The sequence below is a fragment of the Heterodontus francisci genome, chromosome 10, assembly GCF_036365525.1.
Source record: "Heterodontus francisci isolate sHetFra1 chromosome 10, sHetFra1.hap1, whole genome shotgun sequence".
Classification (NCBI taxonomy): domain Eukaryota; kingdom Metazoa; phylum Chordata; class Chondrichthyes; order Heterodontiformes; family Heterodontidae; genus Heterodontus; species Heterodontus francisci.
This window is the reverse complement of record NC_090380.1, coordinates 73,954,970-73,971,128: the sequence shown is the minus strand read 5'-3', so window position 1 is coordinate 73,971,128 and position 16,159 is coordinate 73,954,970. Positions and strand designations below refer to the sequence as shown.

General features: G+C 41.5%; 1 protein-coding gene across 5 annotated transcripts in view; it reads right to left on the bottom strand.

The window, feature by feature from the left end:
• Window positions 1-3,537: 3,537 nt before the first annotated feature.
• wdr3 (WD repeat domain 3) overlaps window positions 3,538-16,159 on the bottom strand; it is a 74,399-nt gene continuing 61,777 nt past the window's right edge. For all 5 annotated transcript variants that reach the window (XM_068040749.1, XM_068040748.1, XM_068040753.1 and 2 more), the window contains 8 exons: window positions 12,984-13,034; window positions 12,055-12,120; window positions 11,851-11,943; window positions 9,791-9,838; window positions 8,606-8,649; window positions 7,346-7,474; window positions 5,670-5,763; window positions 3,538-3,963 (listed from right to left, as the gene is read on the bottom strand). In XM_068040749.1, coding sequence (XP_067896850.1) covers window positions 3,808-3,963; window positions 5,670-5,763; window positions 7,346-7,474; window positions 8,606-8,649; window positions 9,791-9,838; window positions 11,851-11,943; window positions 12,055-12,120; window positions 12,984-13,034 — 681 coding nt within the window. In that variant the 3' untranslated portion in view covers window positions 3,538-3,807. The remainder of the gene's footprint in view (window positions 3,964-5,669; window positions 5,764-7,345; window positions 7,475-8,605; window positions 8,650-9,790; window positions 9,839-11,850; window positions 11,944-12,054; window positions 12,121-12,983; window positions 13,035-16,159) is intronic.

Below are 16,159 nucleotides of genomic sequence, written 5' to 3'. Positions count from 1 at the left end.
AGGACAACCAGCGGGACTGTCACTTACAGGATAACCAGCGGGTTGGCGGGGGGACACGGAAGCTGAACATAAAGCTGCTGACCGCACAGAATATTGAGGAACTCAAAAAGGATTACAAAGGTTGGAGAACTGTGAAACCCCTCTGAGTCTCGGGTGCACTGGTGGGAGGCGATCAAGGCGAACATCAAGAGGTTCTTTATCCTCAAAGATGTGCAGAAGGTGAGAGAGAGACTGAAGGAAATGTCCCAACTCCAGAAAAGAATGCAGAATCTGTTCCGGCCGCAGTCGATAGGGGTCGAGGTCAAGGAGGATCGCCAAGAGGTAAAGAGCCTTGCTCTTTGCCATAGAAGCCTCCAAGATCATCTTCCGGTGCAGAGTCCGCTCTGTTGAGCAGAATGAGACATGCTTGCGTTTATTCTTCCAAAAGGTACACACAGAGAGCTCTGTGATCAGCAGCCTGAAGGAAGAGGACTGCTCGGTAACATGATCACAGATGACATACTAAGGATTAACAAATCCTTTTATGCTGGGCTGTACAACGTCAAGCCCACGGACAGCGTGGCTTCCCAGTCCTTCCTGTCATCTATCACGGAGGTCTTAGATGACAGTACGCAGGAGAGTCTGGACAAAGCGTTAACTCTGGACAAGCTGACAAAGGCGTCAGGTCCTTCGAGATGAGTAAAACTCCTGGAAGCGACGGCTTACCGGTTGAGTTGTATTTGACTCTGTGGGACTGGATTGGCCCAGCCCTGCTGGAAGTGTACGAGGGTATGCTTCCAGCCGGCAGCATGTCAGAATCCATGAGGAAAGGCATCAGCACCCTCATCTACAAGCGGAAGGGGAAGAGGGCGAAATCGGCAGCACATCACACTGCTTAATGTAGACTACAAGATTCTGTCCAAAGTCATCGCCAGTCGGGTCAAGTCTGCTCTGGAGTTGGTGATTCACCCTGACCAGGCCTGCACCGTACCCTGCAGGAAGATCTCGGATAGCCTCGCACTACTCAGGGATACGATCGCCCATGTACGGGACAGGGGGGTGGACACTTGCCTCATCAGCTTGGACCAGAAGGCGGCTTTTGACAAAATATCACACGCATACATGATGGACGTGCTCTCCAAAATGGGGTTTGGGGAGGGAATCCGCAATTGGATCCAACTGCTCTACACAAACATCAGTAGCGTAGTCTCAATCAATGTGTGGGAATCAGAAAGTTTCCTGATCAAATCTGGAGTCAGACAGGGCTGTCCTCGCTCCCCTGTCTTGTTTGTTTGCTGTATCGAGCCTTTTGCTGACTCCATTAGGAAGGATGCAGGCATAAGAGGGGTGAGAATCCCAGGCAGCAGAGGTACTCGGGTCAAAGCCCCCCTGTATATGGATGACATCGCCGTCTTCTGCTCGGATCTGCTGTCCGTTTGCAGACTGATGAGCATCTGCGACCAGTTCAAACTGGCCTTGGGAGCCAAAGTAAATCGCGGAAAGAGTGAGGCCATGTTCTTTGGGAACTGGGCTGACCGATCCTTTGTCCCCTTTACCATCAGGTCAGATTACCTGAAGGTGCTGGGGATATGGTTTCAGAGGGGCTGGGGCATGCGCCAAAACCTGAAAGGAGCGAGTAGCCATGGTAAACCATAAACTGAACATATGGGAGTAGTGTTCTCTCTCCATTTGGGATAAGAACCTGGTCATCAGGTGTGAGGCGCTCACGTTGTTACTGTACATGGCGCTTGTCTGGCCCATACCCCACTCCTGTGCCGTGGCGGTTACCTGAGCCATCTTCCGCTTTATCTGGAGATCCAAAGTGGACCACGTCCAGAGGGATACCATGTTGAAACCTCTGAATAAAGGGGGGAAAAATGTACCCAATATTGACCTCCCCCTGATGGCCACCTTCATGTGTGGCTGCATCAAACTATATGTAGAACCACAGTACGCAAACACCAAGTGTCACTACGTGCTGAAGTTCTATCTGTCCCTGGTGTTGTGAAGGATGGGCCTGGCCACATTGCCGCGGAACACTCCATCCAGTTGGACCGTGCCATACCACCTATCCTTCGTGGAAAAGTTGATGCAGAAAAACACCTTTGACCACTAATGCATCAGGCAATGGTCTGCACAGAATGTCCTCAAGGCCCTACGGGAAAAGGAGATGGTTGATCCTGTCAGATGGTTCCCTGAGCAGACTGCCAAAGTCATTTGGCAGAATGCATCACCAGAACTTTCAAACAGGCACTAAGACGTAGCTTGGCTGGTGGTGAGAAGGGCCCTCCCTGTCAGATCCTTCCTGCACACCTGGAATCTCACCACCCTCCGCACACTGCCCTCGAGGTGGCTGTGGTGGGGAAGAGGCTGTTGCCCACCTCCTTTTGGAATGTGCCTTTGCAAAGCAGGTGTGCAAAGAGATGCAGTGTTTTTTGTCGCGGTTCATCCCGAGCAGCTCGGTAACACAGGAGTCTGTGCTCTACGGTCTGTTCCCAGGGATGTACGACGAGATAAACATCAACTGCTCTGGAGGACCATTAACCTGGTGAAACGCTCTTTGTTCTTCCCAAAACTTGCTGGTCTTCCAGTGCAAAGAGTTGTCCACGACCGAGTGTTGCAGACTGGCACATTCCAAGGTCCAGGACTATGTGCTGAGGGATGCACTAAAGCTTGGGGCAGATGCCGCAAAGGCTCAATGGGGAAAGGCCATGGTGTAAGGTCCTCCCGCCATAGTGAAATGAGGGGCTGGAACCTGTGTAAAGCCCCTCAGGCTATTTGCGCTAAATATGATTTTGCTGTGTAATGCAAATGTACATTGCATGTAAAATGGAATGGAAGGGTTCTGAAGCAACTCACGTTCTGTGTTGACGAAAACTGATTTCTTTTGCACTTTCTAGAATGTCAACTTGGAACTGTTCTGTAATTTTTTTTTTTACAGCTTTTTATGAATAAAGTATATTTTTGGAAAAAAAAGTCCCGCAACATCCTTCCTCCTGGACTTACTTGTACTTCCAGTAGCTTTCTCTCAGGACTGGCAGCCTGCAGGTGGCCACACCCATCCCCCACCTCCCCAAACTGGTCAGTTTTCGTATTCTGCTCAAAATGGTATATCGTTAGAAATTATTGGAAAGCCCTTAAAATGTGGGCATCACTGACAAGGCTAGCATTCACATCTAGTAGGCCACTTCAGAGTGCAGTTAAGAGTTAACCACATTGGTGTGAAACTGGAGCCACATACAGATCAGGTAAGGATGGCATGTTTTCTTTCCTAAAACACATCAATGAACTAGTTGGATTTTTAGGACAATCTGATACTTGTGTGGTCACTTTTACTGATACCATATTTTTCTTTTAAAAACTAAACTCAAACTTTTAAATTGCCATGGTGAGATCAGAACTTAACGTTCTCTAAATTATCAAGGACTGTTGCAACCAAAAGGGATGGGAATTACATCTAACCTCTTACAGCTGCAGTAATTCCTGGTAACTGCCTCGCATAGAAAATTCAAAGTGGGTAACTTGTGGCAGCCTGTTATATTTCACAGAACGAACACATTTTTAAAAACTAAGCATTTATTAAACCACATTTACACGAGCTGCTGAGCAGATGTTTGTACTACAGAACAATCCCAATAAATGCCAAAAAAGACTCATTTATGTGGTTCATGGTATAAATTTGAATATTGTGGGATGGGAAGGTACAATCTTTTGATGTGTTTGGATCAGATGTACATTTCTTTCAATTCTGTGTGCCAGCTTTCATTAGCCTAATATGACTTTATATGGTGCAATATTAAATGAAATTTGGAAGCCCTTGCGTGAATCCTAGACAACCATCAGAACAGCCCTCTCTCGTATCTTTCTCTTTCTTTTCCTCTCTTTGAATCGCTCAGTTGCATCAGCAAAAAAGGTCACATCTTCTTTAGCTTCTATCTCCCGTTGTAAAAACTGTAGTCCAGCCATATTGAAACCAATGACATCCTGTTACAGAAGAGAAATAGTACAGAAACACAGTGAAGAGAGAATCTCAAATATATTCATAAAATATCCATGCTATTGTCAATTTTCTTCAATAAGTGGAACTAGTGATGAATTTCCAATTTTTTTCAATGCCTTGCAGCATATTCTAAAAACATAATATATGCATTAGACCAAGTGCATCATCACTTGTGTGATTGAACCTGCAATCCAAAAGGTGCAATGCAACAATATGCAGGTGTATTACCCTTACGCCATAAGTAAAATATTAGTTTTAGGATGTCCCTCTACAAAGTCTAAGCAACAAATGAAAACTATAGTTTTGTAAGCAACAGGATAATATTCCGAACAGAATCGGTTCCAGAATTCCAAATATTCAATGTCCTCTCTTTCCTCAGCTATCTCTTTAAGGCCCATTTGGTGTCAAATGGAAGTCCTGTCATTAACTTGCTTTTCAGGCATTGAAAATATTCTGAGCGCCTTCTTCCTCAGAACTCATGAGCCCAGAATATATATATTTTTAAATATGCTCCATTGGTCAGTCCTGGGTGGTCTAACCCAAGCATTTGATATCTTCTTCCTGCAGCTACTTGGTCTGTTTCCTGCAAGTTTATTTTATACTGTGCTTCATCTTTTCCTCATTTGTTGTGTTGCTCAATTTTAAATACTTCGGTTTTGCCTGAGCACCAACTCTTTCTGCAGTAAATCCTAAATGGTCTCGGAAGGAATGCACTTCTGTGTTTCCCCTCTCTTTAACTTGACGGTATGAATAATCGAATAAGTTACTATCTATAATAATGTTCACAAAACACTAGCCTAGTACGTGAATGATTAAGATGCCCCTTTCACAGTCCAAAATGTACCAATAATACTTATTCAGGATTTTTAATACATCGTTCACAACAATGCCATGCTTCTGTAGACTTATTAAAAATACTTAGTTAAAATAATTAAACAGTTTTGTTAAAAATGTATTAAGATTGTTTATTTGTAACACTTTCAAACTTGACATAATCACCAAGTGAAACAAATCCTTCCAGGAGCATAATGTGACTTCTTTATGACACTTTCCAACATAAGATTGTTCAAAGTTCCTCATGAATAGAAAATATTATTGAAAATGCCTCTATAACATTGCATGCTTTTATAATGAGTTTTCTGCATGGCTCCTAAAAACAGCCCGATAAAAAAGGTTCCTGTTAAAAACATCTCATTATACCTTTGTTCTTATGTGAAATTAGTATTACCATTGTAGAACTTGTTAGTTTTCTTTAGGGACGTCTTCGCCATCAGCAGGTTCATTGCTACTCCCTTACTTTGCAGATGCTCATTAACCTCTTAAAGACGTCTGCAAACGTGACATGAAATCCTGTGACATTGATCACAAGTCGTGGGAGTCAGTTGCCAGCGTTCGCCAGAGCTGGCGGACAGCCATAAAGGCGGGGCTAAAGTGTGGCGAGTCGAAGAGACTTAGCAGTTGGCGGGAAAAAAGACAGAGGCGCAAGGGAAGAGCCAACTGTGTAACAGCCCCGACAATCAAATTTTTCTGCAGCACCTGCGGAAGAGCCTGTCACTCTAGAATTGGCCTTTATAGCCACTCCAGGCGCTGCTCCACACACCACTGACCTCCTCCAGGCGCTTACCCATTGTCTCTCGAGATAAGGAGGCCAAAGAACAAAAAAATAGCTACTGAAAAATAGCAACCTTACCTTCATTTCATTGATCTTTCCTATTGTGTTTTTTTTCAGACTGTCAATAACTGTAAGGAGCATCTGATTACTTGTGATCTGTCCAAAATGAATCCTGATTTAAAAAAAGTAGAATTACACTGTCAATTACAATTTGTACTGCTTATGACCAGTTTTATTTTTATACCCCGTTTCAAAGTTTTGCACCAAAAGAACAGTCAACCTGCTTCCAGGTTCCTGTCAATAATAGGAATGGTCGAAGGTGACTCATTCTGATTTTCGTTTCCTCCTTCATTGGGGAGAAGTAGACAACCTCCACTCTACTTCTCAATGACATGACTGAGATTACAAAATTCCTGTGGCAAAGTTTTTTTTAAAAATTCTTTCATGGGATGTGGACGTGGCTGGCAAGGCCAGCATTTGCTGCCCATCCCTAATTGCCCTTGACAACTGAGTGCCTTGCTAGGCTATTTCAGAGGGCAATTAAGAGTTAACCACATTGCTGTGGGTCTGGAGCCACATGTAGTCACATTTCCTCCCCTAAAGGACATAAGAGAACCAGATGGGTTTTTACGACAATTGTTGATAGTTTCGTGACACCATTACTGAGACTAGCTTTCAATTCCAGATTTTACTAATTAATTGAATTGAAATCCCATCAGCTGCCATGGTGGGATTCAAACCTGTGTCCCCAGGGCATTAAGCCTGGGCCTCTGGATTACTAGTTCAGTGGCATTACCACTACACCAATGTCACCTACACAACTGTCGAAGAAGAAAGTTAATTTGGCCTAACAGTCAGTACCTTAGCTCCAGCCTCAAAATGTTATCTTTAACTGACTAGTATCAATTTTTCTACATTGTACATCTCTTATTTTTGCACCCCTCTCTGACCATGGCTGCCAATCGCTGACAAGTTATGGGCAGGAGTCACACCCACTACAAGCAATGGTTGAAATTGTGCATACTTATTTCATTTACAAATATTATAGCCAGAGATTTTTCCACCTCAGCCATCTCCACTAAATTCAAATCTAGTTTCAGAGATAAAAGGATAGCATTCTCCACCTTGTAATTGAATTTGTATGCCCATCCTGGATGTAGTTTTGAATCTGATAACCAAACCTAGATTAAGGGTTGGATTGAGTCATACAACACAGAAACAGGCCCTCTGGCCCATCATGTCTGTGCCGGCCATCAAACACCTAACTATTCTAATCCCATCTTCCAGCACTTGACCCGTAGCCTTGTATTTTGCGGTATTTCAAGTGCTCATCTAAACACTTCTTAAATGTTGTGAGGGTTCCTGCCTCTACCACCCCTTCAGGCAGTGCGTTCCAGATTCCAACCACCCTCTGGGTGAAAATATTTTCCCTCAAATCCCCTCTAAACTTCCTGCCCCTTACCTTAAATCTATGCCCTCTGGTTATTGACCCCCTCCGCTAAGGCAAAAAGTTTCTTCCTATCTAACCTATCAATGCCCCTCATAATTTTGGATTGAATAATAAGTAAACTCTGTCTCTGGAAGAAGAAAATTGCTTGCACCAATAATAACTCCTCATTGAAAGACAATTCAACAACACGTGTTATTCAAGCCAATCCATTCCTTTTACCTGCTAAAAGAGTCTAAAGGAACAAAGTGATTAACTTCTGATAGTGGGAGAAAGGGAATCAAAATGTTTTTGTCTGAATACCTACCTCAGTAGAAAGAAAAGGCAGCGGCAAATGAGTTCAACCTCTAGAGAAAGTTGAATGTACTCATTAAATAGAGTAAGCAGGTCGGGAATGTAGGAAAATGGTAGAACGAGTAAGGATTCCTCCATCTCACTAGAAAAGACCCAAGACAAATAAGTGATCAAAAATTTTTCACATTTCAAATTGCAAGTGTGCACAATTCAAAATGTATTTCCTATTTTTCCTTAATTTTATGATGATCCAGTCTCCATTAGTTCAATGTACTCGTGAATATTTACTAACATAGTCATTTCCTTGATACTAGAATGTTTAAGTATCCACTATAAAAATAAATCTCCGGAAAAGGACTAAAGTGGACCATAATCATCATATATGGGTCCTAAATGTTCAATAAAATAAACCAACAAATCTCCCAGTCCAGTAGCAGTTTTACAAGTTCAAGTCTATAATGAATAATAATTCACTCTAGGGCAGTAAGCTATATCACAGTAATTCAATTGCTAAGCCAACAGAGAGAGAAAACCATCTGGGGTGACAGAGTGTGGAGTTGAGGCACCTCCTGCTATTGTGTTGCATTTGGGACTAGAATTTCTCTGGATTTGGCTGGTCAAGAACAGAACATGCTGATTTGTTATCCTTCATCCCTACCAGAAAAGAAATATACTCACTACAAACTTTTAACAGGATCAATTAAAAAAAGTCTACTTGTAGCACAAACTGGGATACGACCACATGTGTACTGGATTTGGAGCAAGGAATTGAAATAACTCAATGAACATTAGGTATCCTGCAGTTTTGGGTTATGGAAGCAGTGACAGTACTGGCTATATACTGTTCAGACTAAATTAAAGAAAATCGAACTTGCAATTATATTGGGGTTTTTATGAAGTCAGAATATCCCAAAGTGTATCACAATCAATGGGACAAGTGACCAGGTAATATGTTTTATGTAATATTGATTGAGGGATAAATATTGGCCAGGACACCAGCAGAACTCCTCGGAGTGCCATAGGATCTTTTACATTCACTTGAGAAGGCAGGTAAGCCTTCAGTGTAATGTCTCATCCAAAGGATAGCACCTCTGACAATGTAGTTCTCCCTCAGTACTGCACTGGAGTTTTAGTCTAACTTACGCGCTCAGGTATCTGGCATGGAACTTGAACACACAAACTTCTGAGTCAGAGGCAAACGTTTATCTGCTTCAGAAGTTTGTAGGTTTTAATTTGCTACAAATGTGAATGTCCATATTAAATTATTACTCACCTTGATTTGACTTTTCGAATAATATCCAACACATAACGGGACGGCTGAGAAAAATGTAAGAAATTACTTAAATACTAAAACCAGCCAACACATAAAATTATTCACTATAACACCAACTGAGTTCTACCTGCTTCAAGCATTGTAATTGAATTGGCTTTTTTTTTACATGAGTAATTTAAATTGCTTTAAAATTACTTTTCCCATTGGCAAAGACAACATAAACAACAAAGTAATTTGGAACTGACCATTTCCTTTCAGGCCTTAACAACTGCTACAGCCTTGAAACAAATTATTTTGGTAAAGTAGTACTGATTCAAATATGCAAAGTAAAGAAAATATCCTTTCCTAAAAATTGGGGTAACAAGAACTATATCTGGAGTACACTTGAACCAGCTATAGTAGTACCTTGATGTAATATTCCCCCAAAGAGGTATAAAAATGAATGTAAAAAATACTTTAAAAAAGTAACAAAACAAAATGCTAACCATAAGGCATTCACAAGCACCTATCTTTTAAGAGAGATTGCAGTCAGTGCTAAGAGCTTTCCAGCCCCATCTGCCAGATTATAACAATTTGGGCTCAGAAATCTGCGCTCCCCACCCTCCTCAACCCCCTTTTCCAGAGGGTGAACCCAATGCATGCCTGCAAAGGGCAGTGCAAATGACACGCCAATGAGGGAAATGCAGCCTCTGCTGGCAATTTCTGTCACTTGCTCAGTTTAACTGATGGCTGTAGCAGGTGCCTGTTAGACCCCAGTGTGCAACATTCAATGGTTACAGTGGCCACCTCGAAGGAATAATTGGCATGGGGTCTCAGCGCATAATCATGCAGAGACTCCAGCTGCATCATGCAAACCTTGGGGAGAAAAATGTTTTCAGACTATGCTGCTTCTTCCTCCTGCTGCAGCAGACACCTGACTTCTGAAAAAGGGGCAGACTGAGACATGGTGGAGTGTATCCTTGGGCATATCTCCATCCCTGTTCACCTCAGGTTAGGGGATATTCTGCCCCCTCAAAGCTGCTACCTGCCCCAAAATTGAAAAGCCTTTTATTGACTATATTCTGATCTTGCATGAAAATTAAGTCTACAAAATAACTCAAATTCATGATGTAGACTGTTAAAAAGCACAGTGTTTACAACTGGAGCAAAAATGATAATTAACCAGGAAGAAGTAGAACTACTTACTGAGATGTTTCCATATACGGCCAGTATAGGGTTAGTAGGTGGTGGCAGCTGGGAAAAAAAGATTATACAATGTTATTTTCCATGTATTACAAACATAACCAATGCTAACAAGCTGACCTAATCCAAATCCAATTGTCAAATCTGATGATCAGCGGTCAGCTGTCAGGCCAAAGCATTCAGTGAGAACTGCAAGGCTGCTAAACTAGGGATATTATATTCTTCAGTAACATAATACAAGGAGAGATTATCATTCCCGATCTCGGATAAAGTTCCAATGAAGGGTTATACCTGAAAAGTTAACTCTTTCCTTTTTTTGTAAATACTGCCTAACCTGCTGAGCGTTTCCCGCATTTTCTGTTTTTTTTTCAGATTTCCTGTATCTGCAGGGTTTTTTATTCCCTATCTCTGATTTGAGGAAGTCATCACACATATTGTCCTGTACATAAATTATACTTAATTTCCATTAAGCTTCACCAAAAGCTATCCTAGGAAAAATCTGTATAATCCATTTCTTGAAAATGAAGGCACTGTATCCCTTTTACACCACTGGATGCACAAAATCATCCAATGATTCACTTTAAGGAAAAGAATTAAAATGCTGAAAATTTGAAATAAGAGCAGTGAAATGCTGGAAGTGACCAGGAGGCCAGACAAGTCTGCCAAGAGGAAAACAAAATAATGTAGAAATTTTGGGTGTGGACTCTTCATCAGAACTGGAGCCTAAGAATATCTAGTTCAGTTTGAAAATAAACCAGAGGGAGATAAGGGGGCGGTGAAGAAGTAGCAGATAAACCAGAGAGAGATTGTTGATGCACTGAATGACCTGCTTAATAGAAATCTTTTATATCATCTAATCGTTTATCAGTGAGGTGATGAAAAGAAACTGAAGGAAAAAAATTATATGCAAATAGTTAATTGGGAGAAAAGACATAGCACAGTGCCACACAAAACCTGACAAAATGTGTTTTTGTACTTTTTCGATCTTGCATTTGAAAATGTCCCTCTGTTGCTAACATTTCTGCCCAGTTAATGTGGGCCAGTTCCCCTTTCAACTTGCTGAATTTTGCCATTTTCCAGTCCAGCACTCATCCTTTTTTCTTACATTGAACATAGCAATGTCCTGGTCACTATTTCCTAATAGTCCTCCTACTCTCACATTAGCTATTTTGCTCCACTTCATTTCACAAAATTAAAGACAAGTGTAGCTCCATTAAAAAAAATGCAAGTTATTGTTTAAAATTGAGGATGAGACAGAAGATCTGATAAACCCTATAACACCATTACATGGCAACAGGGGGAATGTCTACTTAGATTCAAGCTATCTAACTATAGAACTGTATTTTTGGTTCTAAGTGGTTGATAGGATATCCAAATCCAACTGTCAAATCAGATGATCAGCAGTCAGCTGTCAGGCCAAAGTGTTCAGGAAACCAAGAGAGGTGGGTACTGCTTAGGCAGAAAGGAGAGCATGAGGGTGCTTCGAAATGGAGGGATCCTTGGTAGCTTGCATAAAATTTCAAAAATGAGGAGGGACAAAGCCAGTGGGCCCATCAGAGTGGAGGAGAAACCCCTCAGGAAGATTTGTTTGGACCGTGAGTGTGGCCTTTCCTACCTGTGCCTCCATCATTGGGCTATGGAGCCTAGTGGCCACCCAGCCAGCCACCAGGAGGCCGTCGCCACAGAATTGCCGGAGCTTGGCACTGAGTGGGAATCCGCTCTGATGCCTGGAAAATCCCGCAGAGTCCTACTTGTCCCCCTCATTAGGCCCTTAATTGATCAATATTGGCTGCCAGGTGGGTAGCTGCTGCCATTGTTCAATCTCCTCCAGCAAGATCACCCAGAGGCAGGAACATATTGGCCTGCAGACCCACTGCCCTAATGTCCAAATTTGCTCCCGGTCCTGCTTTCATACCCACCTCCGTGAGACCAGGAAGATTCCACCCTATACGTATATTCCAGAATGGCTATTCACTGAGCTGGTGGACATGCACGCTACATTTCTTTGGCAAATAGTTGTCCTAGTAAGGAATTATGTAATCACTATATGAACAAAGTCCAACCTTTTTGCCTGCAAGTTTACAAGCATGTCTGTATTCCTCTAGTTTCTTGGTCTCTTCCCTGTACAGTTCAATGGCTTCCATGATACGCTCAGCCTGCGAAGAACAGAAAACAACTGAATACAGTGGGGCTCACAGTTCTCATTTTAGAAGGTACAAGAATATTAAGTCAATTTTGTAATACATTATTCTGTTCTACACACTTACAGCTTTAACTGTTTCTATAGTCTTCTTCCCAGCTAAGCCTGCTTCCCCGTCTTTCTCTCCAGGAACCTGTAAAGTGAAAGATAATTTCAGTGAAAACTCCTTTGTTGTATTCTTTCATAAACAATAGGTTGACAGGCCCTACAATTGCTATCCAGACCTCAGTCAGATAAGTGGATAACAGACTGAAAAAGTGGTGAAATGGCATGAATCTTCCAGCGAAAGAAAAGGCTTTCATATACACCTTGAATTTAATTCTGCAATTCTAGTTATGGAACATAAGGTTTCAGAGAAGCAATATAAAAATCTTCCACTTGTATTTAACAGTTAACACAGTCACCAAGTTCAGTAAACCATCAGGACAGCACTTCCAAGAATCAAATCCAGTAAGCAGGATGGACATCCATCAGAGTTCACCTGTTAGTATCATTTTGTTCAAAGTTGTTAGCCAGACTTCCAATGTAATATTGTAAAAAAACAGGTACTTCATAATAAGTCACACATATAAAATCTATCAAAAGAATTATGTAGTACTGATTGATCTCCCATGATGTTGCATGTAGCCTTCAGGTAATATAGGGTTTCAAGCAGGGGATAACTGGACTGGGGTACAGAAACAGAGATTTTAACATATTGTAGATGGAAAAGCTCACAGATTTGCTTCAACTCTGACAATGCAACTGACTGCGATTTCCATTCGAATATTATAAAAAGGCGCATTATGAGACTGAAATAAAAGCAAAATACTGTGGCAGCATCTGTGGAGAGAGAAGCAGAGTTAACGTTTCAAGTCTGTGACCTTTCATCAGTTCTGAAATGTTAACTCTGTTTCTCTCTCCACAAATGCTGCCAGACTTGCTGAGTATTTCCAGCACTTCATTTTTATTTATTTATTATACATTATGAGACTGCATCATTTGTAAGACACTCACCACTGGTTCATCACCTTTTGCCACACTCTCTTCAAATTCTGTTTCCCTTTGCTGTGGGAAAAAGAGTTTAAGAGTTAATTTGCGCAATGCAAAAATTCTAGACCAAATGACATGCTCAATACACAAATGGCAGCTCAATTTTCCATATAGCTAGCAGAGAAATCTTGATGGGTCTGTCTTAAGTTTTAGAATAGTTATTGCAGTATACTTAGGGCCAGATCGCCATCTTCCTACTCCTACAGTGTTGGGTGGGACTTTCACCACAGTTTCAATCTTGCCAGTATTCCAGCTCAGTTTCCTGCTCCTCACATAGAATTGCATTGCATATATGGCACAGAAACAGGCTATTCAGCCCAACCAGTCCATGCTGGTATTTATGCTCCACTCAAGCCTCCTCTTGTCTTTCCTCAGCTATATCTATCATCATAACCCCCTATTCCTTCTCCCCCATATGCTTGTCTAGCTTTCCCTTACATGCATCTATACTATTCATTTCAACCAATTTCTGTGGTAGCGAGTTACACATTCTCACCACTCTTTGGGTAAAGAAGTTTCTTCTGAATTCCTTTGATTTCTTAGTGACTATCTTATATTGATGGCCTCTAGTTATCTTCTCTCCCACAAATGGAAACATTCTCTCTGTATCCATTCCATCAAAACCTTTCATAAAGTCCTCCACCAGGTCACAGCACAGCTTTTATTCCAAGAGAAAAGAGACCCAGCCTGTTCATCCTTTCCTGAAATGTATAGTCTCACAGTTCTGCTATCATCTTTGTAAATCCTCTCTGCAACCTTCTCCAGTGCCTCTATATCCTTTTCATAATATGGCAACCAGAACTGCATGCAGTGCTCTTAAGTATAGTCTAACCAAGGTTCGATACAGGTTTAGCATAACTTCCCTATTTTTCAATTCTGTCCCTCTAGCAATGAACCCTAGCATCTGGTTTGCTTTTTATGGCCTTGCTAATCTGTGGGCAACTTTCAGAGATTCCTCGTGTTCCTCTGCCCCACCTAGATTCACACCTTCCAAGTAATAGGTGACCTCCCTATTCTTCCTACTAAAATGTACAACCTCACATTTATCTGTGCTGATTTGCCAATAATTTTGCACATTCTGCAAGTTTATTAATGTCCTCCTGTAATTTGTTGCAGTCCTCCTCGGTATTGACTATCCACCCCACATCACCCCCCAAAAAAATTTGATGTAATTTGCAAATTTAGAAATCATGCTTTTGTTTCTAAAGTTCAAATGGTTAATGTAACTTGTGAACTGCAGTAGTGGTCCCAGCACTGATCCTTGCAGAACACCACTTTCCACCTTGTGCCACTGTGAATATTACCCTTTACTCCCACTCTCTGCTTTGACTTGAGGCCAGCTAGCAATCCACCCCTGACTCCACATTCTCTGGTCTTATTCTTGGACCATTATGGGGGCACCTTATCGAAGGCCTTTTGAAAATCCAGATATATTACATCTACTGCATAACCATTGTCTACTCTGTTACCTCCTTAAAAAATTCAATGAGGTTGGTCAAGCAAGCTTTTCCCTTTTGAAATCCATGCTATTTATTAGTATACCTTTCTTTTCTATATGTTCTTCAGTTTTCTTCAATTAGTAGGATTTCCTTATTTTTCCTAGTACCGATGTTAAGCTATATTTCCCTAGGCATGTTCTGTCCACCTTCTTAAATACAGGAATTATGTTAGCTATCCACCTTTCCTCTGGCACTATACCTTTTTCTAACAAATTATTAAATGTGTGTTGCAATGCATCTGCTATTTCTTCCCTAGATTCTTTTAAAATGATTTGTTACAGCCACGTGGTGTGATGTGGGTGGTTCCCACTGTTGAAATCCGCACCTGACCGCAGCAAACACCCCTTGGTGTTTAATTTTTCAAATAAACAGACAGCGACAGGTTTTCTTGTAGGTTAAAAAAAAAACAATTGTTTATTGATCAATGCGCCTTATCCTGAAATTGTTGCAACTGCATCCATAGAGTCACAGAGTCATAGAGTTATACAGCACAGAAACAGGCCCTTCGGCCCATCGTGTCCGTGCCAGCCATCAAGCACCTAACTATTCTAATCCCATTTTCCAGCACTTGGCCCGTAGCCATGTATGCTATGGCGTTTCAAGTGCTCATCGAAATACTTCTTACGCATTTGCTCGCACACGTGCATGCATGCACGCAAACACACAAGAAGAAACAGACAGAGAAGGAAAAAAGGAAGGTGGCTTTCAGTTGGGAGAAAAGTTACAGAAAACATGTTAAATTCTCTTGGGAATCAAGTTCTAGATGAATGCAGGCCTGAGACGATTGTAGATTTCTCTCTTGATTGAAGGCTCTGTTGAAGCCAGTGGATTACTTCTAGCTCTCACTGCTGTATAATGTAGATGTCAGATTTTTTCACTAGGGCATGTGCTTTCTGGCTTGCTGGAAATGCAAGCTGTTTGATGTTGCTCTATCCTGCGTGAGTCTCTCTCTCTCCGGCTTTTTTTAAAAAGAAAAGCTGCTATCTCTCACCTTCTGTGAGGAGACACTCTGGTTTCTTCTCTGTGGTGATTGCACAATGTCTCAAGACGTGGCTACTTCACACCTCCTTTGTTTCAGAAGAAGACACTCAATTCTGGAATGTTTTTGGATAGGTGTAAGATGGCTTCCATTAACCTTTTGGCTTTGAAGATGTGCCCTTTGACTTGTCAGACAGTTTGAATACACAAAAGGCCAATCCCCTTTTCTTTGGTGGCCATTTTGGGCCATTGTTTACTTTTTAAAATAAAGGTTCATTTTTTAAAAACAAAGTCCATTTTTCGTAACTCTTCAGAGTTAGTCCACGATTGTTGTACCATCGCACTTCCAGTGTGGATGCAGTCCATCTGGGCAGGGGTTTTATCCTCTGAGTTTGATTAGTTTATTCCATTTTTTATTCTAAATGCACTTATCTCATTGGTCATCTCATCGTTCAATGTCATGTCTACCTGCTCTACCTCCCAAGTAAATACCGAAGCAAAATGATCATTTAATATTTCTGCCATCTATCGTTACCTGCAGTATTATCCTGTCTATCCCTTAATGGACCTATTCCCATCCCAGCCTTTTTTTAATTGATGTGCTTGTGAAATATTTTACTATTTTGTTTTATGTTCCTTGATAATTTAATTTCATAGTTCCTA